Raw genomic sequence first — 27,628 nt, 5'->3', positions numbered from 1 at the left:
GTTTGCAACATTTCAATAAACATTTTAAACATATATTCTTACTGCTGTTGGTACTAGTACTAGGAAGACATAACATTATCTCAAAATGTTTTAAACTAGATTATAAATTTAGATTGTTCAAATAATTTAATAATGCAAGATATTGCTAATTAGATTCCTAAGAAGTGTTGTAGAAGTCAAGCCATCTTAGTATATGGTAGCCAAAAATCAGGAGTGTGGTAATACTGTACTTTTTCAGACTATAGCAAATCATAACTTCATCTTGATGATGTAAAAGTGGTAATGCTGATGTAAGTTAAATGTGAAATAAGATTATAATTATCATATCAATTAGAAATGGTAGTGTATTTTAAAGCCATTATTTGTTAAGACTTTCTGAAATAGTTGAAACCTTTGATGTTTGTGAGTTAAGCAATTTCTCATTCAAACCTGCTGGTGTAGATTCACTGTTCCAGAACAGTTACCTTGAGATCTTGAATGTCCTGGGTTAAAATATGCCAGCATTATTTTATCTTCATTCTGAATGTTGATGTCAAACTTGTGTGAATTTGTTATTTTGTGAAAAATATGGTCTGTTTGTTCAACACAAAATCCATGGTGGCTTTTTTCGGCAAATACCAGTAGTAGAATATATCAGATTAAAGGAAGAACATATAAACTTATCTCTAATCTTGTGTATAAAGTTTTTGGGTCTGTGATGTACTGTTGGCGCAAATGTGAGGGCAAATTAGACATTTGATTTGTTATCAGGGATGTTCCATATTGTCTATTGTTTGTAATGCTTGTGAAGATCTGTTTAAGGTTGGGTGATTGACAATATTGAAACATGGATCTGCTATTCAGTGCAGATAATGCACTGTGAATAGAAAATGCAGCATCATTGTAAAATATTGCAGCTTATTAGTAATATGTTTCAGTGGCTTGAGGTAAGTTGTAGATGACAACTAACAGTGTTCTATTGCTTTGTTTTTGTGGTCTTTTAATAGGTTCCCCGTGGGAATTGATCCCAACAAGGTTCATTCATTACACTTTTTTTTTTTCATTTTAAAGCCAGTGATACTATAGTAAATATAACTCATACACAGAACAGAATCCCTGTTACTAAATGCTAAAGCTTTTTTCTTTTTCTGAAAAGGATCACAATCTTTATAACTGAGATGAGGACAAGTAGTTTTAAGGTTTAAGTAATTGTTGATAAAGTAGCTTTCCAATTTTCACAGCCCTGCCAGGAAAAGCAAGAACGCATTGTTTGTTAATGATCACAACCAGGGGTCCATGCTTTACTCTTTTGTCAGAAGTACAGCAGATCCTCCCTGCAGCTTCACCATTAACATGCCTGTTTCCTGTCAGCCTACTCAGAGATAATGTCATTTATCTCAAGGGGGCACAAGACCAGTCATTAGCTTCAATAACAGACTTCAAACAAAGACCGGATGATGTTTTATCCAAGGTGCGTGATCAACAATCAAGAATCTTACTGCTTAAGAATTAAGAAATTTAGCGCTTCATTTAGAAAAAACTGTTTTCACCTAATATATCAATGATTTTACTTAACATTTTTAAAGTGTTCATTTCTTGGAAATGTAAGTGGACAGCTTTTATCACATACAATTTGATAAATGGTATTAACTCACTAAATTTATCCTTTGGGAGATTTCCCTCTCTCTTCCAAGTTCCTTTTTTTTCTTTTTTGCCTCTGGGAAAAAAATTGATGGAATAATTCAACCACTTGCTAAGTAATGAGTCTTTTGAAAAACTGACCCTCATTGTGGTTGCCTGCTGGAGTCGATTATGTATTCTCTAAATTATTCAGTGTCAAACTAACCTTTCATTAAAAATATGGCTGGCTATAATATATATCATCCCTTGATTTTTTTTTATTTTAGAAATTTAAGATTAATCTACAAAGTTACAGTTAAACATTTGAAATTTAAAAACAAAAGTCAGCCAATCAGTTTATTCATCTCTGTTTTACTCTGGAAATTAGAAGTAACATAGCATACATTCCACTTTATTTGGAATGTTGTTACTGAACACCTCTGTGGTTATATGATATTTATGCTTGGCAGTTTTAACATTCTTTTCAATTACTGAACCATGAAATGCTGCTTTACAAAAATAGTACTTGTATAGCTATAATAAAAAAACTATAATTTAAGGAAAACTCCTTAAAATAAAGAGAATAAACTTAATCTCAGTATAGCTTTACATTTTTTTCTTTTTTCAACTGGGTATTTATGAAGTTATTTATAATAAAATTTTATGCTATCTCATGTCAAACCAATTTGTTTTTGCCATTTGTTCACAATGAGAAAATCTCTTTAAACGTTTTGCTGTATAAATGCTTCTCACCATTCTCTACTGTTTCAGTGTTACTTTAACCTTACTGAGGAATTCAATACAGAATGGACCTTGTCTGAGGGGGTCAGTAGGTTCACAAAGAAAGCTTTTCTCAGCCTAAACACAGGATCTCTTCACCTCCACTCTCCCCCCCCCCAAATGTGGTCACACTACTAGACAACCCTATAGAACATTAAGAACTCCAAACTGAGCTCATTGTTAAACACCAAATAGTTATCAGTGTTTTCAACAGCTAAATCTCTTATGTAGCTTTCAAAACTGTTTGCTGTCAAATCACAATGGACTTTGTTCTTAGCTATAACCCGTGACCTTTCTGCCCCCTCTCTCACTCAACAATGAATAAATGAGTCCCAAATCCTAGCATTCATGGGCATATTTAAAAACAACATATACTTCCATAACCCCATGAAGTCAAAACATTTTCAAAATGTCCACAATCCTACAACATTAAAGGAAACATGAAAAAGCACAGGATGTGTACAACCAGTTACACGTTTCATACTACAATAAATGTACATGAATACAGAGAAGCAACCTCATTCCAACAGAGTATTGCTTTGCAGGCTAATAAAACAGTGAACAGCCCATCCTCTACTATTTCTAAAGAACAGCCGATTAATACACATCCCAATTAAATGCATTAAGTTATATTATATACAATATAACATTATATATGAAGTTATATGTGAAGTTATATAAAATTCTCATGTAAACTGATGAACACGCAGAAGAACAGGAGCCAAAATATCAAAAACCACCAGGCAACAAAATCTTAGGTTGATTAAATTTTTCTGTAACTTGATAGTTAAAATTTGGCAATGTTGAAAAGGAGCAAGTTTTAACATTCCAGCCCCTCCTGTCACATCCTGGCAACCAAACCTTTTCCTTTGTTTTACTCACTGAAACATGTAATTGGTATGCTAAATACCAAAAGGGTTGAACAAGTACATAACCTCTGACATTTTGCAAACTTAAAAGAAATAGTTAGTGGATGCCAAAGGATTCCACTGAACACATTTTTGCATGGCTTCAACAGACAAACAGAAGAAACTTAAAACTGGCAATAAATAAAAAAATAGGAATCAGGAAGCAGCTTTTATGCTTTAACTGTCTTTTTGTTGTTGTTGTTAAAAAAAAGCTCCATTCCAAGAAAGAAACCTCAGAGTTTAAATGTTCAGAGATTGCTTAATTTTAAAAAAGAAATAAGTTTAAAGATATTCAGATTTAAGTGTATAAAGTAATTCAGTCACCCACTGTTACCAGAGCCATGCTGAAGCCAAGAAAGGTTTTATTTTGGGCTCTTCACCAATTTATCTCTCAATAAATGCCAATTTAATTTTCAGGGTTTGTTTTTTTCCAATAAGGCTGTCCTTGGATGTTTGTTTGTTTTTAAATCCTGCTTGAAAACAGCCATATTCTTAGTTTTACATTCACATGACTTGATTAAAAGGAATTTCCCTCAATAGTAAAAAAAAAAAAAAAAAACCCTCAGGATGTTTAAGACAGCAAGCCAACATCCTCCATTCAGAGACAATGGGCAGCTCTGCAGGGCTCTAACAAGTGAAGCCATTAAAATCAATATAAGGCAGCAGCAGTGGGTGTTACTGGTAATTCAAGCTCCACCAATTCTATACAGACAAGAAATGAAATGAGAAGTGTTCTTTTGGCAAAAAGCTACTCCAGACTGGTTTGTTCCTAGTTTACACATTACCTCATTTACATTACACTGGCTGAAATGTACTTGCTTGTGTATGAATTCATTCCTCATATAATTTCCTGTGCAACTGGTATGAAAAGGAACACAAAAACTGGAGAAAACCACACTACTCTCTAATCTCTTGTTGCCATGACAGCAGCCTTTCAGATACTGAAATGTTCAGATTGCCAGCTAAACAAAATTGTTGAATGTGAACATTTGGCTGAAAGATTAAAAGGCTAAGGGGGTTACAAAAGGGCAGCACCTCCCACATTCCAGGCATCCAATGAATCCAATCAAATGTCTCTGACTCTTTAACCACAACTATTGTGAAGACTGGATTAGGGCAATTTATCTAGATAGTTAAAGCAGATTAGAGAACTACAATTTGAAGACTATTGGCAACAAAAGCAAATGCCTACTGTACTAAGTTAATAAAAAAAACAAGCATGGGATTTTAGGATAGTTTTCAGACCAAGGAGAAGCACTGCACTAACCCAGAAGACAAACCAAATTTAGGATGTAAACTGAGCTAGTTTTTTTCAACTGGCTGAGGGTAGCAGCAGGGAACAGGGGGAGGAGGAAGAGAGAGTGAAACACAGACCATTCAAAGCCCTAGTTTTCAGGCATTATAACGAGGATTAAACTTTATATATTAAATAAGGTTTATGTGCTCTAAATTAATTACCTCGGTGATAATCTCTCATCTTTTAAACCACACAATTTTTTGCAGCAAACAATTTACTGATGAGGAGTTGCAGGAGCCTAATATTTACTAAAGTATATTATGCAAATTCACCAAACATCTTTTAAATAAAACATCTTTACAGTTCTTTAAAGTGTAGTGTACTAAATAAACCAGCTAAAAACTTTCTCACTTTTGGATATTAGGCTGGGAATTGTAAAGAGGAATAATGTCAAGATGATCGCATACAATCATGTTGCAAGCGATTATTCTGCATGGGAATAAGGGGGGGTTGTTTTTTGTTTAAACAACCTGTGGAATTAATTTGAGTCTTAATTATAACCTAACAATAGCTCCCTGGATGACAAAGAAACCTTCTGTCTTCTGGATACAGAACAATTGGTGCTTACTCCAAACCCTGCCCCAGTGAGCAGCCAAGACAAATCAGTAGCTTCCACTTCCCCTCACAATGCAAGGCCATTTATCCTTAACAGAGCACATTCTTCAGACTTTAGTGAAGAGGAAGAAAAACACACACATTTTTCAGCTATTCAACTAATAGGCAGTGCACATCCAGGAACTCTCTGAGAATGTAGATAAGAAGAAAAGAGACTTCTGGACAGAGGACAAAGTGTTCATCTATATTTGGAGATAAAGGTTGTACACATAGGTTTCAGGGCAATGTGGGTTCCCCTCCCCCACTGGACTTGCACCAACAGCTTCTAAGCACACGGCGTGCCTGCTGACAAAGCACGCCTTATGGCAGTTTCTGAATTATGTAGAGCGTCTTGGCTTTTGTACAAGAGGCAGTAACTCTCTAACAACCCCCTCCCCCCCACACACACCAAGATTATCTCTCTAATTCAAGGAGCTAAAAGAGTTAAGAACCTGTTTAATCGCTCTTCCTTGTAATCAAAGGATGGTGCAAGTTTATTCAGACACCTGGAGAGACAGAACACCTCCTCGCCCAATAGAAATCACCAGGATTTCAATGTAGGATGCACACAAAAGGCTGCATTCCAAACAGCAATGACAACAACCTCCCAACTTGTAAGATAAAACACAATGAAGGCAAAACCCATCAAAGTGACAATTTAGATATCTTTTCCTAAAAACCAAACACTCCAGTCAGATAACATATAACCCCAGGCCATAGGTAGGCGGGTTGAGAAAATTAATCACAAAGAAATACTGGACAATATACAAACAGAAGCAGAGTTGTTCAAAGTTTATCAAACAATGAATGCTGAATTACTCCTACCTTTTCTGTTTTCAGCTTTTTTATTCTCCTGTGGCTTTCCTCCTCTTCTTCTTCTTTCTTTATCAAAATAGAGTTCCCCATTAACCCTGAATCTGGAGCACTTTTGTTCGTATCCCCAGCTGTGGAGGAGGTACAATTGAAAGGGATGTTGCTCCCAGCACAACCTCCCTTGGCCCCAAAACTATACAAGTGCCCAGGAGCAGTTTGGCTAGAGTTATTTGAGGGTCCTTGCTGTAGATCAAGTTGTCTGTCTTTCCTGGATTTCCCTCCATCTTTATCCCGCTTGGAGCCTCTGCTGGCTTGTGTTTTACCTGTTTTCTCCTCTTTATTTTTCCCACAAGAGGCAAGAGTGTTGTTATTGATGCTGGTGGTACTATTATTGCTATTTGGGCTGCTGCTCATACTTTGACCCAGTGCTGAATTCATGCCACCTGCCTCGCTTGGGCGCCCTTGGACTTCCTGCCTCTTGCCAGCACTGCTGATTTCAGGAATTCCATACAAGGCAGCAGAAGGCAGAGATTTACTAGCATCCTTCGAAGTTTTACTCCTTTTCATTTTTGATTTGCTAGTTTCTTTGTGTGAGGAATTCCCCTGAGAAGCAGGGGGCTGAACAGAAGAAAATTTTAGGCCATCAGCTAAGGCTGAGGTAGGATTAACTCCACTAGAAGCAAGACTCCCACAATCCTTGGAATTGGTGGAATTATTCATCTCAAACTTTTGTCTGTCTTTCTCCAAATCTGCATCCAAATCAATTATTAAATTCCCAACCCCAATTTCCCAGTCATCACCACTGTCGTAGGTATCAACTGTGTTTGGATCCACACCTTTGCCAGCAGTGGAAGTGTTCAATGACATCCTGAAGATGAGAACTCTTGAGTAAAAATCAGACGAACTTTCCTTTGTAGATGAGGGGACATTCGTTTATCTCCGTGGGGCTTTTTAAAGTGTAACTCTTCTTGCTTTCCTCCCCCAGGTATATCTGGGTATATACCCTGAAGTCCAGGTCCACCTTTTCCTGTGAGGAAGGGGAAAAGTCGAATATTTCTTGGCTGGGTCTTATCAGAATACAGTCAAACTGATATTTGAGGCACATAAGAAAAGACACTCCATATATTAATTTTTGAGAGGTCTGTAAAACCAAAGCCTTTGATAATAAGCCCCTTTCTACAGTTGCATCCCATCATCCACGATCATTTCTTAAAATGCCATGTGCCCAAAAAACGAACCAACAAAAAACCCCAAGCCCAAAATAATCAAACTCTTAAATTACAGCATTTAAATCCACAAAATTCAAAAATATCAAATGCGATTCTTTATCATTTAAGTACAAAGAGGGAACTTCTTCTAAAACCCATTTTTACCTACCAAAAAAAAAAAATCACCACCCCCTTCAAGTTCTGTATCTGTTCCCTAGGCTGAATTAGCTTGTTTCTCTAAGAGTCACTGAGAACAACCAAACAACAATAAAAGTACATTCATTTTAATTTTTTTTTTAATCTGAGGGAAGAGAATTCACAATTTCTATTTAAAATGCATTCAAGATAACACATCTCAAAGTGGTTCTAATGTCCACTTAGGTCACCTATTGCTCAGACTGTTAAATATAGTATTACTGACTGTACAGGAAACTGATTAAGACATACACTTTAAACGCTATACACCAAGGTGGCCTCTAACCGCAAAGGAGTGTGTGCTTGACACAGCTTAGCTAGAATTATTTTAAAAGGAATCTTTTTTTCTCTTAATGTCTGTGTCCAAATATTTACATATATATTATGTACATTGCTTACCTTTAATCCTTTATCATTTTTTAAATTTAAGCCAGAGAATCAAAATTCTGTTCTTGCTGGTCTCAGCAAGAACTCAATATCCCACTTCATTTTACTTAAAGAGTAAGTAATCAAGAAGTAAAAACCAACTAACATTTCGGGCAGAGTAATCGTCAAGAAACATATTTCCTTCCTTTTTGGCACACGAAAGAGATTCTTTCCTCCCACCTTTTTTTTTTTTTTGAAAAAAAAATATGGTTTTCCTTCTTAAGTATTTTGTTCCTCACAACTTCACAGGCTGGAAGATAGTATTTCACATTCAAAACACCAGAAGCCACAAGCACCCCAAAAAAAAAAATAAATTTTTTTTTCTTCTTTCCTTGAACAAGCACCAAGATGTGATTGTAATAAAGAAATAAAAATTGCAAAATGTTTTCCGCAACTTCACATCCAGTCTTCAGTTTCAGCTTCTGTAGCCATCCTGATCAGTAAGTAATGATTCCATGAAACAAACCTACAGGCGTCCGGTTGTTACAAGGCAGAATGTGCTAACATCGAGGAAAATTAGTGAAGGGGGGGGAGAAAGGACTGAAAATCTGGGCTGGATTCCGCCTGTTAGTTGGGAAGTGGGGTTTTTTTTCCCCCTCCCGAGCTCATAGATCTGACTTCTTGAACTAACTTGAGGGGGGGGGGAATGGAAGGGAGAAGAGGGAGGGAATAAAATCAGGGTCTGATGAACCAGTTATCAAAACATGATGGAGTGTTGAAAAAAGAGAGTATGAAAATGAAGCAAATATTCCTAAGCAGAGGAAATGATTTAAAGTTTTGGGGGGAATAGGTTTCTCAATTAAATACAAGTTCCTGGAGGGGAGAGGTAGTTTTAAAACAAGCAGCTCATAGAATGAGCCATTCGGTAATTAAGAATCCAAAGAGATAAAATATATGTCATTATTTTTAGAACAGAGATTTTGTTTGGTCCTCCCTCCTACCCTCGAAAAATGTTTCAGCCAACGCTGGTTCATCTTTCACATTTCCTTCTTCCCTCCTCGCCTTTCGAAGCTTGGCTTAGTATTTTTAATTAGCTGGTGTTTGGAAGATAAAAAACTGTAATGAATTGTTGATAGATTGGAAACTGCAGAGTCGGTTCGCTGGAAATGTATCAGGGAGAAAACAGAAGAGGGAGGAAGGGAGGGAGGGAGGGGGATGGGCGGGTTAGTAGCAACCAACCACCTAAAAGGAGCGATTTTGTTACAGTTCAAGCTTTTCACATCACGTGAGGATCAAGGGCTCAATTGGTTGTCGTGAGAACAAAAAATGGGTGACAACCGTATCAAGAAAATACTGATCTGGTCTTTAAAAAAAAGGGGGGGGGTCTATTTCCTCTCTTCCTTCATCCTCCTTTTCCCCCTCCCTATCTTCTGGGGCTGGCGCAGCTACAAGTTATGCATCTGAAACATTGCTCCCGAGAAGTGGCTGCTCCTGAGGTAAGAAGTGAAATGAGCTCCCCAGGTTTGCAAGCTGTCTGTTGCAGAGAGAGGAGGGCGATCGGCCCCTTCCTCACCCTTTCCTTGAATTCAGTGCCATCAGGAATTCGTCAGAGACCCGCCATGAGGAGGATGGCTTCGTGGAGGGGTTTTTAAATGTCTCTTTCTTTCCAGCACAACAAAACATTCCGTGGCATTCAAATTAGTATTTTCTTTATTGGATCATGGCAGTTCTGTGGTAACATTTTTTTTTTCCTATGGGCGGGGGAGGGGAACTGGAGCAGCTTTTTAAATGGGGATAGAAAAATATTCACTGCACCCACAACACACGGGCATCCTTCTCCAGCCCCTCTTTTAACAGCAGATTGTTTATTTGCATGTGAGAGAAGATAAATCTTCCCCCTTCCAAAGGATCTTAAATTCGATTTTCTTTATCAAGCTCTTTGATTGTTTTAGGGCTGGTCTCGAAGCAAGGGACGAGGCGATACGCAGGCTGATCTTTAAGTCTCGTTCTTTTTATTTCCCCCACTTGGTCAGTTAAACCCCAAAAGGTAATACGCTTTAGCGCGCTCCCTCCCCCTGCTCTTCCCCTCAAGTGCACTTTCAGGATGATTTGTGTGAGAAATTGCAATGCTTTCACCCTCTCCTACGTACCCTTGGTGTATTTTAGTTTTAAACCCACCTACACCGATTTCTTTGCAATGCACACATTTCTTAACGCTCGCTCCCCTTTTCATATGAAAGAGAGACAGATAAGAGAGATAAGATAGGTCTAGATACCCCCTCTAAGTGCTATCGATACACCACGCAGTCGTACTTACTGTATCGAATCGAGTTGACCTTTTCCTTCTACAAGTGCAATGAGTGTGTTTTGTTGCAGCCGATTTTTTTTTATTTTTGGAAAAAAAAATTAATTTCCTCGACAAGATTAAGGGGGGGCTTTTTGAAGAAAAGAGCACCAGATTTCGTGAATCATTAAAGGCTTTTCTAAACTGAAATTAAAAAAAAACTTGAAAACATAGAGTCTTTCATTCTCTCACATGAACTCGCTCGCTTACACGTACAGCATAAATCAGCTGCCTTTACTGCACTACTGAACAGCAGAAATCAGAACTGGAGAGAAGCGAGAGTGTGAAGCAAGCCCAGACTCCCGTACCTGAAAGGGATTTTTCTTTGTTCCCAATACCCTTTCCCTTCTGTCCAATCAGGGGCCTGCTTTTATGAAACTGAGCCTGTTCATTGGATGGTGGCTCCTCTTAGCTGCCGGAGGGTGTGAGAAATGCGCGTACACCCACATTACACACACAGTCTTGTATTTTGCAATCCTCAGCCTATAGGAGTCCTCCATTAGGCAGTCTCTTGCTACAGCAAGATACAAATATGTTTCCTATTTCAATTATGGCATTAGCCTATACGTTTTATTTAAATTAAAGGATCAGGTAAGGAGGGGGGTAGGACTGCACCATATATCCCGGAGACGGAATATGGGAGACTCCCTCTTTTATACAGTTTCAGCGTGTAAGATTTGCGTGTGTATGCAAAGCCACAATTAATGGCTTCCTTGTGTGCCTTTTCCAAGAACCAGTTGAAAAATCTTGCCGTTTCTTCAAGTGCTTCTCCTCCCCCCCCCCCCGAATATCTGTACCATTTGACTCTGTACGAAGGTCTTTCCTGATGCTGATGTGTGTTTTCTAGAGCTGAAGGGGGGGGGGGGGAGAGACATTTTTCCCAAAGGAAAACCGTCCTTTTCCCCTTCCCCCATCCTCTCTGCTTTGCAGGGGTATTCAGTCGACATGCTGCGCAATCACCTTTCTCACCCTTCTTCGTTTTTCCACACTTTATTTTCTGCTCATTTTTACAATATGACTTAAGTAGAGCATTTCGATTTTTATTATGGAGAGGAGTAACCCTTTTGTTTCCAGTCTGCTGATTTACTGCTGCAAGCAGGGAACTGGAATAGCAAGAAACCACTTACCAACCGCGTGAACACATGAGTGAGAATGCAATTATTTTCTGGTCCCCCCCCCTTCTCCCAGTTAACCTTTTCTAGTGAAACACTTCATCAAGAATTATATTTTGTTGTAGATGTACACCCAAGAATGTACTAAAGCTGTGGTATATTCTGATGTCAGAAAATTGCAAAGTCTGCATTGGCGGAACCTAACTCAGCAGCCCTTCCCCCACTCTTTCCGTACAAAGTATGTTATTTTGTTCCAGACAGCCTATTTTACATAACTAAAACATGAAATAATCAAAACGTCCAATTATTGGAAGATAATGCTCTCAGAGGTCATGCTTAATAAACCATTAACTATGTGCATGATAGTTAATAGCAGCCATTGTTTAGGTGGACATATGTGTTTTATAGCTTCTTTAAAACCTTTTGGTTTTGCTGTTATCTTTCATCTGTGGCAATCAAGAATGCATTTTTAAAGAAATACTTGAACAGATAATGAGCAATTTTCTCCAAATGTTAAAAGTATAAAATTTGAAGTGGGGGGTTTCAAATTACAACAGTTTGCAACCAATTGTGTGGTTTGATATTTTGATACCTAAAAGGTATGTAGTGCCCAGTTTGATATTTAGTGCTAAATCTCTGGATGAATAAACATTATGAGCCTCCTTAAAACAATATAATTGCCTGGCAGGAATTGCATTTGATCAAACTTAGAGTTGAGCCGCTTTGTGTTCTTACCACCACTGTTGAGGTCAAAAAGACAAGTGTAGCCAATGTACACAATGCCCAGTTATTCTTGCTCACATCTTAATATTTGCTAATTGCCCTAAAATTCTTCTGCAAAAAACATCCATAATTGAGTTTCTTTTTAATAAGTTAACAATGGTTGGAATACGGTAGTTCTGCACTGTCACTAAAATTTGGTACAGTAGTGAATGCAGCCAACAAATGTATGGAGGGAAGGGTATTTGTTACAAACACCGATCATCTGATAGAGTCACATATGTCACTAAATTATAAAGTGATTTGTTGGATTTGGCTTAACATAATTTATAATCCAGTCATTTAGTTTATATGTTTTTATTTTTTATAAAGTTTATTTTTTATTTATATTTATGGCACAGAATTGTTTGTGATCCCAGCCTTTGTGGCTTATCAACAAAATTTAACAAAATCATTAATGCAATGTGTGAGCTGCATTATAGTCTAATAACAGTAATGCAAGACTACATATTTATGTAGAAATAAGTTCTGCTTTGTTCAGTTGTGTACTTTACAGCTATGTTGATGTAGACCATATGAAACGCAGAATAGGCATGTGAATTGACCCTAACTCATGCCAACAATTCACTGTTAAGTTGTAAAAAAGCTCACAATTTCAAATGCATATCTTAAAATTATAATTCCCAAATTGCCTACTAAAAGTAAGAACTTGCATCAGTAGATTCAGTTGTAAAATTTTAACCCTCCACCAAAGCAAACTGGATACTTGTTTGGGAAATCTCATGATTCAGTACTTAGGTAAGTGCAGCAAGAAGGGCTCTGTTAATTTTGGTCCTGCAACATAATCTGTTCTTGCAAAGAGAAATATAAATCATCCTGTTCCTCTACGATGCCCCCAATACAAATGATATTTGGTATAGAAGATGTTTTTGCATAGCAGATTCTTGAAGCTGAGAAAAAGTGGTATAATCTTCTTATTCAGAAAATTACAAAAAAGTTATGGAAATTAATGTCAGAAAACTATCCCTTTTACTTGGAGAAAGGATTAAGTGATTGAGTGACACTTTATATGGGATATACTGTAGTAAAGGGAATTTAGGAGAAATAATTGTTAATGCTGAGGCTAGTGCTATTTCAGGAAGAGCTGAGATAGCCATTTCTATACCTATTGAAATGTCAGTAGTGTATTAAGCATCTCATTTCATAAATACAGCAAATTCAGCTCCCTCCTTCTCTCCCTGTGTGTGTGTGTGTGTGTGTAAACAGAGTAAATAGATGAATGACTTGAACTTCATTACAGGACCTTTTGTTAGCAGTAAACTGGGAGGGGAAAACAGAGTCCATTTTAAAGTGGTTGAATTGAGAGGTATTCAACAGTTTGAGAAATACTTATTAATAACTACAGCATTGCTAAAAATGGAAGATTTCTTGGAAGTGAGAAGTCTAGAAAATAAGTCTGTTTATAGCAGCGTAGTTGCAATGTAAATAAAACTTTTTGTTCCAATTCTTCAGTTGTATTCTCACACAGAGTATCTCAGAATATACAGCAATATGCTAACAATAGGAAATCTTGGGAAGTGAGCTTTTGAAACAAGGTAAAATTTATTGGTTAAAGAAATGAAGATTGCTATAAAAATGTTCAACAATAATAATAAAACTCTGACTTTATAGACTGCTTTGAAATGTTTTTGTTGTGCTGTTCTTTTCACCTAATCTTGAAAGCCAGTGTTTTTGCCAGTGTGTTAAATAAGGCTTCAAAGTACTTTTTTAAATGGAACTGTGAACAATTAAGTCTTAATAAGATTGCAGTCTGACAACCCTATGTATATGTACTCTAAAATATAGTGTATTCTGAAACTAGTATAAGATTTAATTATATAGAAATCGGATTATAAAACAAAAATATGACTCATATGATCGAGGTATTTAAAATATGATAGAAAAAGGAAAAGTATGAACATTAATAAATGTATATTATGCTAATCTAGTCAGCATATGATATTTGGATTTTGTTTTACAAAATGTTGCTAAAAGAATACTTGGACTAAGTATTGGATAATAATACCAATACTGGATAGAAAGAATTATGTCAGTGATCAACATTCATAAATGAACCTCTAAAAATATTTTTCTTCCTTTGCTTCTATTTTTCCCATGATGTTTTTTCAATGAAACTGCAAATATTCCATCTTATTTTTACTCACTACTTTTCACATTACTATTTATAAGAAAGCAACATTGAAATGATTAGGGTTTTTGGGGAGGGGAAATTAAATAAAATAGTATTTACACAGGTCACTGTTGGATTTTTCTTTTTTTTCTTTTTTTCTTTTTGAATAATATATATTTTACTTATTTGGTTAATAGCCCTCATTTTTCAAAATCAACCTCTTGTTTAGACATGTTTCACTTTAGGCTGTTTCATGTCTGCAAAATTACAGTCATTTGCACATTATTATTACAGTGAGTGGGAGACAGATTGTATTTAACACTGGGTAGGGGGAGGGTTATTATGGGAAATGATCTTATACGGTCAGCACATAAATTCAGTCTGAAGAAAATTGCTTCTGAATAGTTAGTCTGTTCTCTCGCCAAGGAATGGTCACTGGGTGAGATTGCAAACATGCTTCTGCTTTATTTGTATTATACAATCCTAATGTTACAGAAGGATAGTCCATTGAACAAATGTTTTTGTAACTGAAACTGACAGGGGTGAAATAGCATCACTCCATCCTACCACATTCTTATAATTCAGAATATGGTTAATGGGAAAAGGGTAGGTGTTTTCAAAAATAATCCTAATAACTGTAGATATTGAGTCATGCTGTTTTGTAAAAGGCACCATTACCTGGAACATATTAGCTGGCCTATGTGGATTCTTCATATATTTAGCAGCAACATGTTGTTAATAAATCAGGAATGGATGTCTTATCACATGAAAAGGAAGACAAAATAGGGACAAAATAGAAGTAGAGAGGCTTTAAAAGTAGGTGGATGTGTTGTTAGTTTCCAGGTTTTAGAACAGTAGTTACACAGAGGGATAACAAAATAGAGATTATTAGTATTGATTACCATTCTACAACTAAAACAATGATAATTTGGATTACCAACTTACTACCAATAGGTTTGCATCTATGTCATCTAATGCTCTTCAAAAAATTTATTTTAGATATATAATTAGATTTATCTAGACCTAGGTTTTTTAAAGGTAGAAGATGTTTAACTTTAGTAGTTATTTTTACTTTTGCCATTATTTTGATTTCAGATCCCAGTAATTTGAATGGTAAAGTGAAATGCAGCATTAATTTAATCATATCAGCGGGATTTTTAAAATGGTTAATTTCTTGTCCTTCTCTTTCTCCATCTCTTATTAATTAACCAAAGAACTGAATGTGTTTGAAAAGTACAGTGACATAAGCTAACAGGCAAATATTAGAGGTTTTTCATGTACCATTCACATAATATATTGATGCTATAGCAGTCATTAAATAATCTAATGTGTACACAGGTTACACCTCCTGAAATCAACATATATCTATAGACATTTAAATGCTCACACCACAAATAATATCATAAACTTTAATTGTTAATCAAGTAGGGATTGGCCAATTTTTTTGCCGTTGAAGCCTGCACAAGGGCCTCAATTAAAGGTCACATATACAAATATATAAATTTGTGCACATCCAGCTGTCATTGAGAATTGCATATAATTGTGCCTCACTGCTTGTAAAACAAAAGTGACTGGTATGTGGTATCCTTACCAATTATGCTCATGTTATTTCTCAAAATTTCTTAGAGGGACTTTATAACAAATGGGGAAGCACAGAACAAGGAGAGTAAGGGCAATTTTAGATATGTAAATAAGGACTCACTTCCATAGTAATAGATGCAACTGGGATTATGATTTCAAATAACAAAATAGTATAGTTCTAAATTATTTTAAAAATTAATTGACAAGCCCATCTTGCATATTTCCAGTTGAAGGGAGTGAACCTTCTACCTATTTTTAAGAATTTTGTATGTGGTTTTCCATTTTTTTATTCTTAAAGATGTGTGACTTGACTATGGCTGCTGTCCAAGGAAAACAAAAGACATTACTGTAGTAGAACTTGGCATTCAGAGACAACAAAGATGACAAACTTTCCAATTACTTTTTTTTAAAATTTGCTATCCTAATCAATTTACATATTTACAGCTGGATATGTTTTGAAGGCAGATTTAAAATCCAATCATCCATTTTTATCAATAAGTGACAAATTTCCATCAGCTAGTGCACCTGTGAACTGAGTAGGGTTTATTGCTTTTGCAGCAAAGCATCAGTGTAGATAAAAGAAAGCCTTGTTTAACTAGAGACCTGTGTGATTCACTGTGACTGTTGAAGATGTATTGGGAAAATAATGAGAAAAAAGAGGCATTTGGGGGATAATTATATTAACCCCTTTGGCTATATAAAGTGATTAATAGTGTTGGGGCCAATTGTTTTAATTTATGCTTCTGTTAAATTTCTTAAAGAGAAAATTAATCAGAAGATCCACTGTAATAAACATAAGCTAGAAATATGCTTGTATTCTCTGAAGGCTTTCCATCTTATAAAGAATGTTGTGAGTATGCTGTATAACTGCTATTATGGAAGAGTTCTTTTATAGCACTTCACTGGCTGATTTTCAAACTCTTATGTTCAGATCTCTGATTGCAACATAGCACACTGTTATGCCTATTTATATGAAGCCGATAGGGCATTTCTTTTTTACATTATCTGCATTGCTAAAGAGTTTTCTATAAACAAGTTGCTCTGGATCATTAAAAATTGAGGCACTATTTTAAATACAACATAATGGCAATGCTAAAATACGTTTTAACTGGTTGTTGTGAGCCATCTAGGGAGAGGATGTTTGTAGGATTACAGCATGAGATAGACAGCTATATCAGTTCTTTAAATAGAGAAGCATAGGTAGTCCTTGACTCACAAAAGTTTGTTTAGTGATTTTTTTGAATTTACAACAGCACTGAAAAAAGTGACTTAAGACCATTTTTCACACTACGACCATTGGAGCATTCCCATGATCATGTAATCAAAATTCAGATACTTGGCAACTGACTCATATTTATGATGGTTGCAGTGTCCCGGGGTCATGTGATCACCTTTTATGACCTGACAAGCAAAGTCAATGACTAAGCCAGATTCACTTAACAACTGTGTTACTAATTTAAGAACTGCAGTGATTCACTTAACAACTGTGGCAACAAAGGTCATAAAAAGGGGCAAAATGTCTCACTTAGCAACAGAAATTTTGGGCTCAATTGTAGTCCTAAGTCAAGCACTATATGTATCTAGCAACCTGCTACGTGTGCCTCTAAGTGCATCCATGGTATTAGTTTTCTTGGATGTCTGATTTTAAAACAATTTGTTTTTATATGTCTTTGTATATGTTTGAAGATTATCTTAATCTTAAAGAGCCAGATCCTTTTTTTATACATTTCTGAAAAATAATTGAGTGAACAAATGTCCTAATGTATAGCAAATCAAGTTAGATTCATAAATTATTAAAACTGTTTAGCTGATTGGTACATACAATGATTGACAGTTGTTCCTCAGAATTTCTGATAAATGTGATAAAAGTTTCATTTTTATTTTATTTTATTTGTATGTAAGCTGTAGTGCAGGCTTTTTTGTATGTAACTTGTACAACACTGGTGTCAAACTTGCAACGTCACATGATGTATACGACATATCGTAAGCTGGCAATAGGGTGGGCGCAGTTTCGGTATGATGCATCTGGCCTCCGGGCCAGCAGTTTGACACCTCTGTTGTAGAATATTTAATTCTGCAATGTTTATTGCCCTTCCAAATTAAGCTGAAATCACACACACTGAAACAGTGCTAACTGGTATATTATAACTATTTGGAAATAAAAATTAAAAGTGGTTGTTAATTAAATTGATGTCATTTAAATTAATGTAAATGTATTACTTTTGGTATTATTACAATGGAATAAATGGACATAACTAAAAAAGTTCTGTTTCAAATTCACACATTGTACTAAACCATAAAAGGGGACATCTGGTTTTCTGAGTGATTTTTGTTTGAGTTTGGATTGGTTTTCTTTAGCTCTTAAGTGGGAAATCAGCCATGGATTTTTGCAAACCATGATCTATAAACTACTATAGTTCAACACATCTTATGCCTGAACATGATAAATAAATCCAAATGCTTCCAAGTGCTTGATAAATGACATGATAGTATAAAATAGCCCATCAGAGATATCATTGCTACCATCAGTATAATTTAAATCGGATAATGGTGTCCAATAAATAGGTACTCCTCAACTTATGACCCCAGTTGGGAGTGGAACCTCCTCCACTAAATTATGTGGTTGAGTCATGCTTGATTTTACAAACTTTTTTGTTGTGGTCATTAAATGAAACACCACAGTAATTAAGTGAATCATATAGACATTTAAATGAATCCAGCTTCCTCATTAACTTTGCTTGTTGGCAGTCCCCTGGGACGATCACAACAAATGGCAATCAAAAATAACCCCATGATGCTGGAACTATTACAAATACATTCCAGTCACCAAGGCCCCAAATTTTGATCACATGATTGCAGAAACACTACAACAGTCTAAGTACATGGACTGGTCCAAAGTCACTTTTTTCAGTGCCATTGTAACTTTGAACAGTCATTAAATGAATGGTCATAAATCAAGGACTACTGGTGCTTTAGATTGGGTCTGACCAATGCAGAAGGTAACAGAATGATTATCTTCTGTCAATTACTGTTAAAGTTGGCTAATATTGCAATTTGTCTTTTTTGTAACCAAATCATAGTGCTGATTCATATTCAATGAACTATACAATAGACTTTCCAGATTTGGAAGTAGATTACAAATTCCGGAGATGCTATTTCAGAAGAAAACACAGAGAGATTGTTATTGTTTTTATAATAAACAAAGCAAAGAGCAACATATTATTGCAGTGATTTTGCTGATATGTAACATTTTCAGAATGTGCTGAATTAACATATTCACTTTGAATTTGTTAAAATGTTGTGTTCACAGCATTCTCTCAGCAACACAGATCTAACTCTATGAACAAAAATCTTGAGCCCTCAGGATGTATTCTTAATTATTTCAAAAATCCATTTTGTTTTTCCCCAAAGAAAACTATTGGAAGAAACACTGTAAAATATGTATGTAAATATGGATCATCTTTAGGTCATCTTTAATAAATCAATGAACAAGCATGTTTTTAATTCATTTGTTTAATTGGGTTCTCTTTATTTAGTTTTAGGACTTGTGTGGAGAACAGATTTAGGGAATATTTATGCAGAAATATTGAAAATTCAAAATGTTCACAAACTTAAAACAACAATGCACACATGGACATGACATTTTTGACAATGGTCAAAGTGTCTTTTTGTGAAGGAAGATGGAAGGGACATATTAATTCACAGAGCACTAGAAGGTATGGGAGCAGCTGTTTGAAACAGAAGGTGCAAATCAGCATCAGAGCTGTGGTGGTGCAGTGGTTAGAATGCAATACTGCAGGCTACTTCTGACTGGCGGATGTCTGCAGTTTGGCAGTTCGATTCTCATCGGCTCAAGGTTGATTGAGCCCTCCATCCTTCCAAGTAAAATGAGAAGCCAGATTGTTGGGGGAAATATGTTGACTCTGTAAACTGCTTAGAGAGAGTTGTAAAGCACTGTGAAGCGGTATATAAGTAAGTGCTATTGCTATCATTTTATCAATCACTCTGCTTTTAGCTACTTAAGCTGCACAGCTACTGAGGTGTTGCAGGCTAGGTCTGTAATTCCAAACATATCAGAAGCACAAGCCAGAAAGTTTTGAGACTTACAAAGGGTGTGGAAAATGTGGGGAAATATTATCAAGCAGAGAAACTTTATCAGTGATGGCGAACCTTTTAGAGACTGAGTGCCCAGACTGCAACCCCAAACCCACTTATGCATTGTCGGGTGCCAGGTGGGTGTGGCCCATTGAGTGGGCGTGGCTGGGTGGTAACGGCAGACTGGGTGGGACTAAGTTCAATCAATCAATTCCAACTTTGCAAGATTTTTTTTTCCCTGCGAGAAGTTGAAATTGACTCACTGATTGAACCCCCTTTTTTTTTTTTGCACACGGCAGTGGAGGCCTAAAGCTAAAAGGTTTTATAAAACCCAGCTGAAGGCCTAGGACTGAGATGGCGGCATGAATGCCCACAGAGAGGGCTCTGAGTGCCACCTCTGGCACCCGTGCCATAGGTTCGCCACCATTGAACTATACTGTAGACTTTGTATGCAACATACCCTGTCTACCAGTGAACTACGTATTGTCCACTTGCAGAATCAAAATGCTTGTGAAGAAAGTGGAATACGAAGTGTTTTTGTCAATGTATACTGCAGTTAAAATGGAAAGTAAGGAAAGGGTATGTCCTTCAGCAGTGTAGTACAGGTAGTCATTGTTTAACAACTGCTTTGGATAACAATTGTTTAGTTACAAAGGTGATGAAAAAGTTAACTTTGAAATTTTTATGTTGGGATATCTGGAAATCTTTTTCCCGGCTCTCCTCTTATATTTTTTTTCTGCTGGAAACCACGTTTCCTCAAACTTAATGTATTGGGGCTTGCATGGATGAAGCCAATTCATGGATGAAGTCAAAACATGGGCATCCAGTTTCTTTTGGGCAACTTTTATTCTCTTGCTAGGACAAGACTGTATAGAAACACAAGAAGTTTCTGACCAGAAATCATTTCTTTCAATAGTGATTTGAAATTAACCAAAAGCTACATGAAGGTTGGCTGAAGGAAGTCTGTGGGTTGGACATGGATTGCTTGCACATATCTTGTAGTAACATTTTTTAAAATTTGATACCAAATTTATTTATTTATTGTTATTTAGTTATTGCATTAACTAAATGCAGATTAGTTAATGCAATAATTTTGCCAACTGCTACTTATGGCTACAAACCTGGACTCTGAAAAAGGCAGATAGGAGAAAGGTGGAAGCCTTTGAACTGTGATGCTAGAGGTGACTATTATCCATCCCATGGATTGCAAAAATGAAAACAAAGACATTCTAAACCGAACCTCACCAAAAATATCACTTGAAGCCAAGTTCGCCAAACAGATGCTGTCATACTTTGATCATGTCATGAGAGCTGACTCGCTGCTGAGAGTGATCAGCAGAAAAATGAGAAGGGGCCATCCTACTACTTGCTGACTGGACACTATAAAAGAAGACTGAGATGACCATGGCAGATCTGAAGGAGGCAGTGCAAGACAGAGAGACATGAGAATGCTGATCCATAGAGTGGCCGAGGGTTGGGCACGACAAAATAGCTAATGGTGATGATGACGATCATCTTTAAATAATTTTATATTAAAAGGAGGGGAAAGAATGGCCCAGATAAAACTTTGGGTGTTGTTTGTACAGTTTTTAAACATATGTGCCAAATTGATAAGTTATATATCTATAAATTATAGCGCTGTTTAGTTTGTTCTTTTTTGGAACTTGTTTAACTGACATGCTCAGCAGGAGGTAAATTTATGTTTAATTTTTTCTTAACGTGGAGCTATTCTGATTTTTGCAGTTTATACTATCTGCTTTTTGGTATCATCCTTTAAAAAAAAATCCTACAAGGTCAAAATAAAAGAAGTAGGCTAATATGGCTCAGCTTGATATTTTTTTAAATTCCAATTTGAAAGATGTACAGTTTAAGACTGAGTTCCCCAACCTTTTGTGGCTTTGCGTACTGCTCGGGGGACTGGGGAAAGTAGATGGTTCCGTATGCGTACAGCTCTATTTGTGCAAGCGGCGGGCATGGTTGTAAGGGCAACTAGATTGCCAAACGCCCAAACTTTGTTCATGTGATGTGGGGTCATTGCAATGGCTGTAACATTAGATACAGGTTGTAAGCCCCTTTGTTCAGCATGGTTGTAGTTTTAAACAGTTGCTGAATGTGTGATTGTAAGTTGACAACTGCCTCTATTAAAGAATAAAGCAGGAACAAACATTCTTAGAAAGCATAAGAACAAACACTGAAGCATTATTCAACTTGGATGCTTTTTATATTTTCTACTGTGCATGAAAATGCTTTGTTGTGGCAATATGTGAATCACATCTTGTAAGATAGTTCTGCTTTTCTGGTTCCTTTGAAAATTATGATTGTTGACAGAACAGAATGACATTCATTTTTCTTTTTTCTTAAAAAAAAAAATCTTTGCATTGAAAATGAAAGAAAACCGATGCTATTAGTTTGTTGAGAAGTGATGATGAAAAAAAAGAAAACTGTGGATCTTAGTTTTACTGGTGAAATAGCTTTTTATAAGGGGAATTAGATACACCCAGAGCTGGTGCAGCATTCATTGCTGTGGTGGGCATTGAGGAAGAAAGTGGGTGGGAGAGGCAATGCCTTCTCATATTTATCTCATATTTATCTCATATTTATTCAATTCTGATTTTCTCTGTATATCTCTCTTTCTCTTAGTCTTTCACAATCTCTCCCTCCCTCCCTCTCTTTCTCCTTTGACTGAAGAAATTTGATCCAAAAAATTGTTGTCCGCCTTTCTTCCTTTTCTCTTTCTCCCCTCTCTCTCCTATATAGAGTTCTGAAAACAGGTTGAGCAAGTTAAGGCATTAAAAAGATCAGTCTTTGGCTGTTGAATGAAAGCCTGTTGTGTGTGACTCACATACTAAATGAAATCTGCCTTCAAAGACTATTTTACTGCCTAATTATATATACACAAAATGTAGCTGTCTGTTTCAATCAGATCATAGGAAAAGAAAGAAAACTCTTTAAGATGCAATTTTCATGGTTTGTCATAACCTTCCAATACATTCTGCCAATGCAAAAACAAGGAAATACAGCTGCAAGGTCCAGATAAGACTACTGTAATTGTTTTTTTTAATTATTACATGCTAAAGATATTATATTTCACATTCAGGAGAAACTATGACCTTTTTTTAAAATTTCCTCTTTTGAAAAGAAAGGCTTTTGATGTTCATCTTCAGATAGTCAGCCAATGACATTTTTATTTTATTTTAGGATAATTTTGAAGAGTAGTTTTCCTGATGATGCTCCTTCAGACTTAGCTTATGTTAGGAAGCAAGTGTCCACAGTGATTCCTACTCACTGGAGATGTTTTCTATCATATATTAAAAGATATTAAAAATAATGAAGTTAGTGTATGCAATTAATTTGTGATCACTCCTGCATTCTTCATATATTGATCGACGTACATGTCCAAAACACTTTATTTTCTGTGTATGCTTATTCATTCTGTAGCTCATTTCGAGACATCTTTATTTAGAAATATCCCTCACAATGTAAGATCTTTGTACATTCATTCAAGAACATGAGCAGAGGATTATAGTTCTTGACTCTTTTGACTTCTTTTACCTATTGAACCATTGAAATTAATAGGGCTTCAGGAGAAAAATGTAGAAGATTGCACCATGAGCTTTAAAGTAAGGTAGCTAAATACACTTAAAGTAACTTTTAAAGAAACAAATGGGTCTTTAAAATGGAAGTGACACATAAATATATATTGTGGTTGGAAGAAGTCCCCCAAAGTGGGCTATCATCATGCTCACTGATCTCATCAGCAAGCGTACAAGTATGACTTCTAAAGCTGATCTCAAAACACAAAGGTTAGTTCAAGTATTCCAATTTGTCTTGGTACAATAATGTTTAGCAATAGTAACTTGGACTAAATAGCAAGACCCAGAATAGAAAAGAATAGAAATGTGTATGTTTATGGTAGTGTATTGAAATCTGTGATACTTATTTTTAGGCAAGCATATTAATGCTTGAAATGTGAAATTATTGAAGTTATCTGGCCACTTACCGTTCTTTTATATATCAATCTTTTGTAAAAATTTCAAGTGAAGAACGTATACCAGTAATTATTTATGCACTTGTATGTGCACATGCAAATGACATAAATTAATACAAGTAACATACATTCTCTGTTATAAAATACTCTCCAACAATTTGTGTGATCCATCAATTTGTGTCCATCTCTCCAATTAATTTGCTAAATGAGATTTCATGCATCCTTGTATAATTCAATGTGAAATAAGAAAAATTCTTGCAATTAAGATAAAGTTAGTATGCTACAAATACAGTATTTTTTTAAAAAAAATCTACCTGCAAAAAATATTTTGATCAGTTATTACATTGTATGGAGGATAGGATGCCTTGTTGAAGCCAAGCAATTAATCTGTTTCTGAGTAGGAGATTATCAAAAAGTTGCCTTGGATTCTGCGATGGAATTTATAAAATGCAGTATAAACAAATGCATTCAATAATCCACATAACTAGTCTATTAGATCGTATGCATCAGTGATCTGGAAAATGGAACAACTATTGATATGTACAGATTTCTATATATGTTTACTGATCATATTTATACCTTTTTGGCAATGTACTCAAATCACTGCAATTTAAAGTAAATGTTTATTATAACACACAATTGGTAAAAGGAATAAATGAAAGAGTTGAGAGAAGAAAAGGACTAGTATAATGGGTTGAATAATTAAATATGAGTATAAAATCATCTAGCCAAACTTGTTATATTTATAAAAGAAAACAAATTTGGTCCTGGTTGTGATAAGGACCATTTGAGAATTCTAAAGCTGTAGGTTAGTCTGAAAAGTTGACAAAATACCATTAAAAAAGGCAGTGTTGATTAACTTCCATATCATGTCACTGGGAGTTGATCTCATCTGAAAGGCTTATAGAATTACTATAAAATATACAAAGGAAAGCCTAATAGGAGAAGTGAACTGAACACTTAGATTTTGATACTTCATCTCTCCTAGTATGGACAGCTACAATAGATTAAGGTGGAAAGTGGATTGTAAAGGTGCTTCACTGTGATAATTAGAGAAAATTCAGTTCTTCAGATGTTGAGGCTGATTTTTTCCTAATATTTAGTTAACTATATTGAGTAGTTCTAGATCTGATTAAATTATTTTGCTAATTAAAATACTATTTCTTTGTTTTGTTTCTTTTATTTAAAATGGTCGTTTTTCTGGATATTGATGAAACTGTAGAAAACTTCAAGCTGATAACTGATAATTAATTCAGTCTGAATTATATTGAACTACAACTAAATACATTTTATAATTTTGATTCCTGGAGTTGGGAGTTGACCTACTATTCTTTTCATAGACAAATATACATATAATCAAAGTGAGGCTCACAAGGATTACAGAGAAAACATTAAAAAAATACAATGTTTCTTTTGTCCTGGATGCCTTTAAATCATATCTAGTTCAGGTTGTGAATACTCAGAATAAATTATAATAAGTTCTCTTCAAAGATCTAATAAAATAAATATTAGTTAATTGCAATTAATTTAATTCTGCAACCTTCAAAGTCTAATTTGTGTCTTCCCTTACCATTATATATTTTTGTCAATGTTGGCTTCAGGTATGTATCTAATTTTAAACTTAACAAATAGCAGTAAATGCATTGTTTACATATACCCATGTCATTGGGTCACATCTACTAATGAATCTCATCTGACTGGGCCCAAAAGAGAGCTTTTTCTTCCATAGTATCTACCCTTTGGAACCCCATTTGGCCCCAACCCTATTGGCTTTTCAGAAAGCTCCGAAAACACAGTTCTTCCACCACACTTGGGGATACAGTGGTGGTACATATATTCAGTATAGCCTGTTTGCTGTCTATACTGAATATGTATGTTCTGTACCTTGGCTACAGATTGCAGTGACTTTAATAGTCTAATGCACGTGACGTGTTGAGACATATTGTGACTTTTTTTGCATTGCCGGAGCTGGAATGGGCGTGGCCTCCATATGATGCAACCGACCTGCGGGCCAGCAGTTTGACACCCCTGGTCTAATGGGTTTAATACTTTTTTTTTCTTTGCAATCTTCTTAATGTTTTTGGGTCTTTTAATGATTGTGAGCCATCCAGAATCATGTATGTTAAGATATTCAAATTGAATATTTGAATGAATTAAATTTGATTTTAAATTGTTTTAAAAAATTAGAAGTTGTGACTTCTTGGAAAGCAGCTTTTGGTTTTACCTTAAATTGTTCCTCTTCCAGAAACAGCTGACATTTGGAGGAATTTCAGATCCAGATACAATCCAAACTCATCTAGTGCCTAGGTAAGAAATTTGGTATGAGACATTCTCCACCATAACACAACTTCTAATATCAGCTAGTTATTTACATAATTATGTGCTGTAGACTTTATCACAATAATCCTACATTTTAGGAGTAATTCCTTGTAGGGGTACATAGTCCCATTTTCATACTTATTTAAACTTTATGTTTCACAACTGTAGTTATCTGGAAAAAGGAATCTATTTCTTTTCTGTTTTAATGAGCTGTATCAGCCACCAAAGTAAATATATAAACTAAGCTTAGTCATTCAATTGGAGTGTATGTAGGTACATTTCTCATTAAGAAAGGTCCATCCTAATCATAGTTAGTCTAAAGATCACTTAATTAACTTGCATTTATTTACAGGCCATTTGTGTTTTGCCTTTCAGCTGTAAAAAAGATCCCCCATGGTGGTTTACAGCAATAAAATATCAATACAGTTAAAAACAACACTAATCATTCCCTATAGTCTATTCTCTAATGAAAAACTGACATGGTAAACTGCACCAAAACTGAAGAAAAATCCAAACGGGTATCAAATTCTTGATATACTAACACATGTTTGTTATCTTTGTTTCTTCCTTCTTCCCCCTCCCCTCTTCTCTCTTTTACTAAATGTATAATTTCAGATCCTTTCCACTGGGTTCTTGCAGGGTTTAATATATGTGATTAATCTTGACTCGGTGTAATACTGCTAGGAATGTGGCAATGACCTCAGCTGAACACTGGGAAAGTGATTAATGTTACATGAACAAGGATATTTCTTATTCTGGATGCTGAATAAATACAGACATGCAGTATTCAGTTACAGACCTTTGCTCAATTGAAAATTGGTCCTGGATTCAAAGAATAATGTTTCAGATGACATAAACAGTGTTAGGGGAAACACAGCTCTTGTTGAACTGCTTCAACAAATTCTGCTTCAAGCTAAACTTCTAGTGAATATAAAAGATATATGATGCAATCAACAAAGTGAGCCGTAGTAAGACAAATCTTTGCAATGAGTAACCATGGATTGAATTTCCCAACACTTTACGTTTTGTGAAATAAATGGTTCACCAAAGGTCTATGTTAAATAAAAGCTTTTCACTTCCTTCTCTTGTTTCTTTTTCTTTCTAGTAGCAAAGTTCTGTCTGTCTGTCTGTCTATCTATCAGTGTTTTTAAAAATTTTATGATATAGGAAGACAGGCAAATGGTTGCTATGATTGTCAAATGATTTAAATCAAGTAGAGAAAATGCAATAAAACATTGTTTCCATGGCAACACATTGTAACCTAGTACGTCTGGATTATGAGCCAACTCACATCTATGATCATTACTTGTTGACAGACATAAATTTACCCTAAAAGCATTAATTTCACAGGGAAAAAAATTTGAATGTTCAGCTACAGTATAATATCATTTAACTATTTCTGTGGCACAACTGGAAAGCTCTAGTTCATGAAGCCATTCTAATACTCTTGTACTAATAAAGTAAATAAAAACATTTCATTTGTTTAACAAATAACCTGCAAAAATTATAGATATGTCTATGTCTATTGATAATTGAAAT

At 35.5% G+C, this 27,628-nt stretch overlaps 1 protein-coding gene and 1 long non-coding RNA gene across 6 annotated transcripts in view; one reads left to right on the top strand and one right to left on the bottom strand.

The window, feature by feature from the left end:
• Nucleotides 1–10,412, bottom strand: part of ZNF608 (zinc finger protein 608) — a 147,346-nt gene extending 136,934 nt beyond the window's left edge. For 3 of the 5 annotated variants that reach the window (XM_039334173.1, XM_039334170.1, XM_039334174.1), the window contains exons 1-2: nt 10,078–10,412; nt 6,004–7,018 (exon numbers count right to left, since the gene is read on the bottom strand). In XM_039334173.1, coding sequence (XP_039190107.1) covers nt 6,004–6,858 — 855 coding nt within the window. In that variant the 5' untranslated portion in view covers nt 6,859–7,018; nt 10,078–10,412. Of the gene's footprint in view, nt 1–6,003; nt 7,019–7,793; nt 8,887–10,077 lie in introns of those variants that run through there. The other 2 variants (XM_039334171.1, XM_039334172.1) reach the window with 2 other exon arrangements.
• LOC120304066 lies at nt 9,072–27,169 on the top strand. Its single transcript, XR_005555600.1, has 3 exons — nt 9,072–9,256; nt 26,016–26,077; nt 26,705–27,169. It is a non-coding gene; the product is annotated as an uncharacterized LOC120304066 (long non-coding RNA).
• Nucleotides 27,170–27,628: the final 459 nt, after the last annotated feature.

Source organism: Crotalus tigris, unplaced genomic scaffold (assembly GCF_016545835.1).
Source record: "Crotalus tigris isolate CLP2741 ecotype Arizona unplaced genomic scaffold, ASM1654583v1 scf7180000017628.32516253702:7417878, whole genome shotgun sequence".
NCBI lineage: Eukaryota > Metazoa > Chordata > Lepidosauria > Squamata > Viperidae > Crotalus > Crotalus tigris.
Note: the sequence above shows the minus strand (reverse complement) of the source record. Positions and strands in the feature narration are given on the sequence as shown.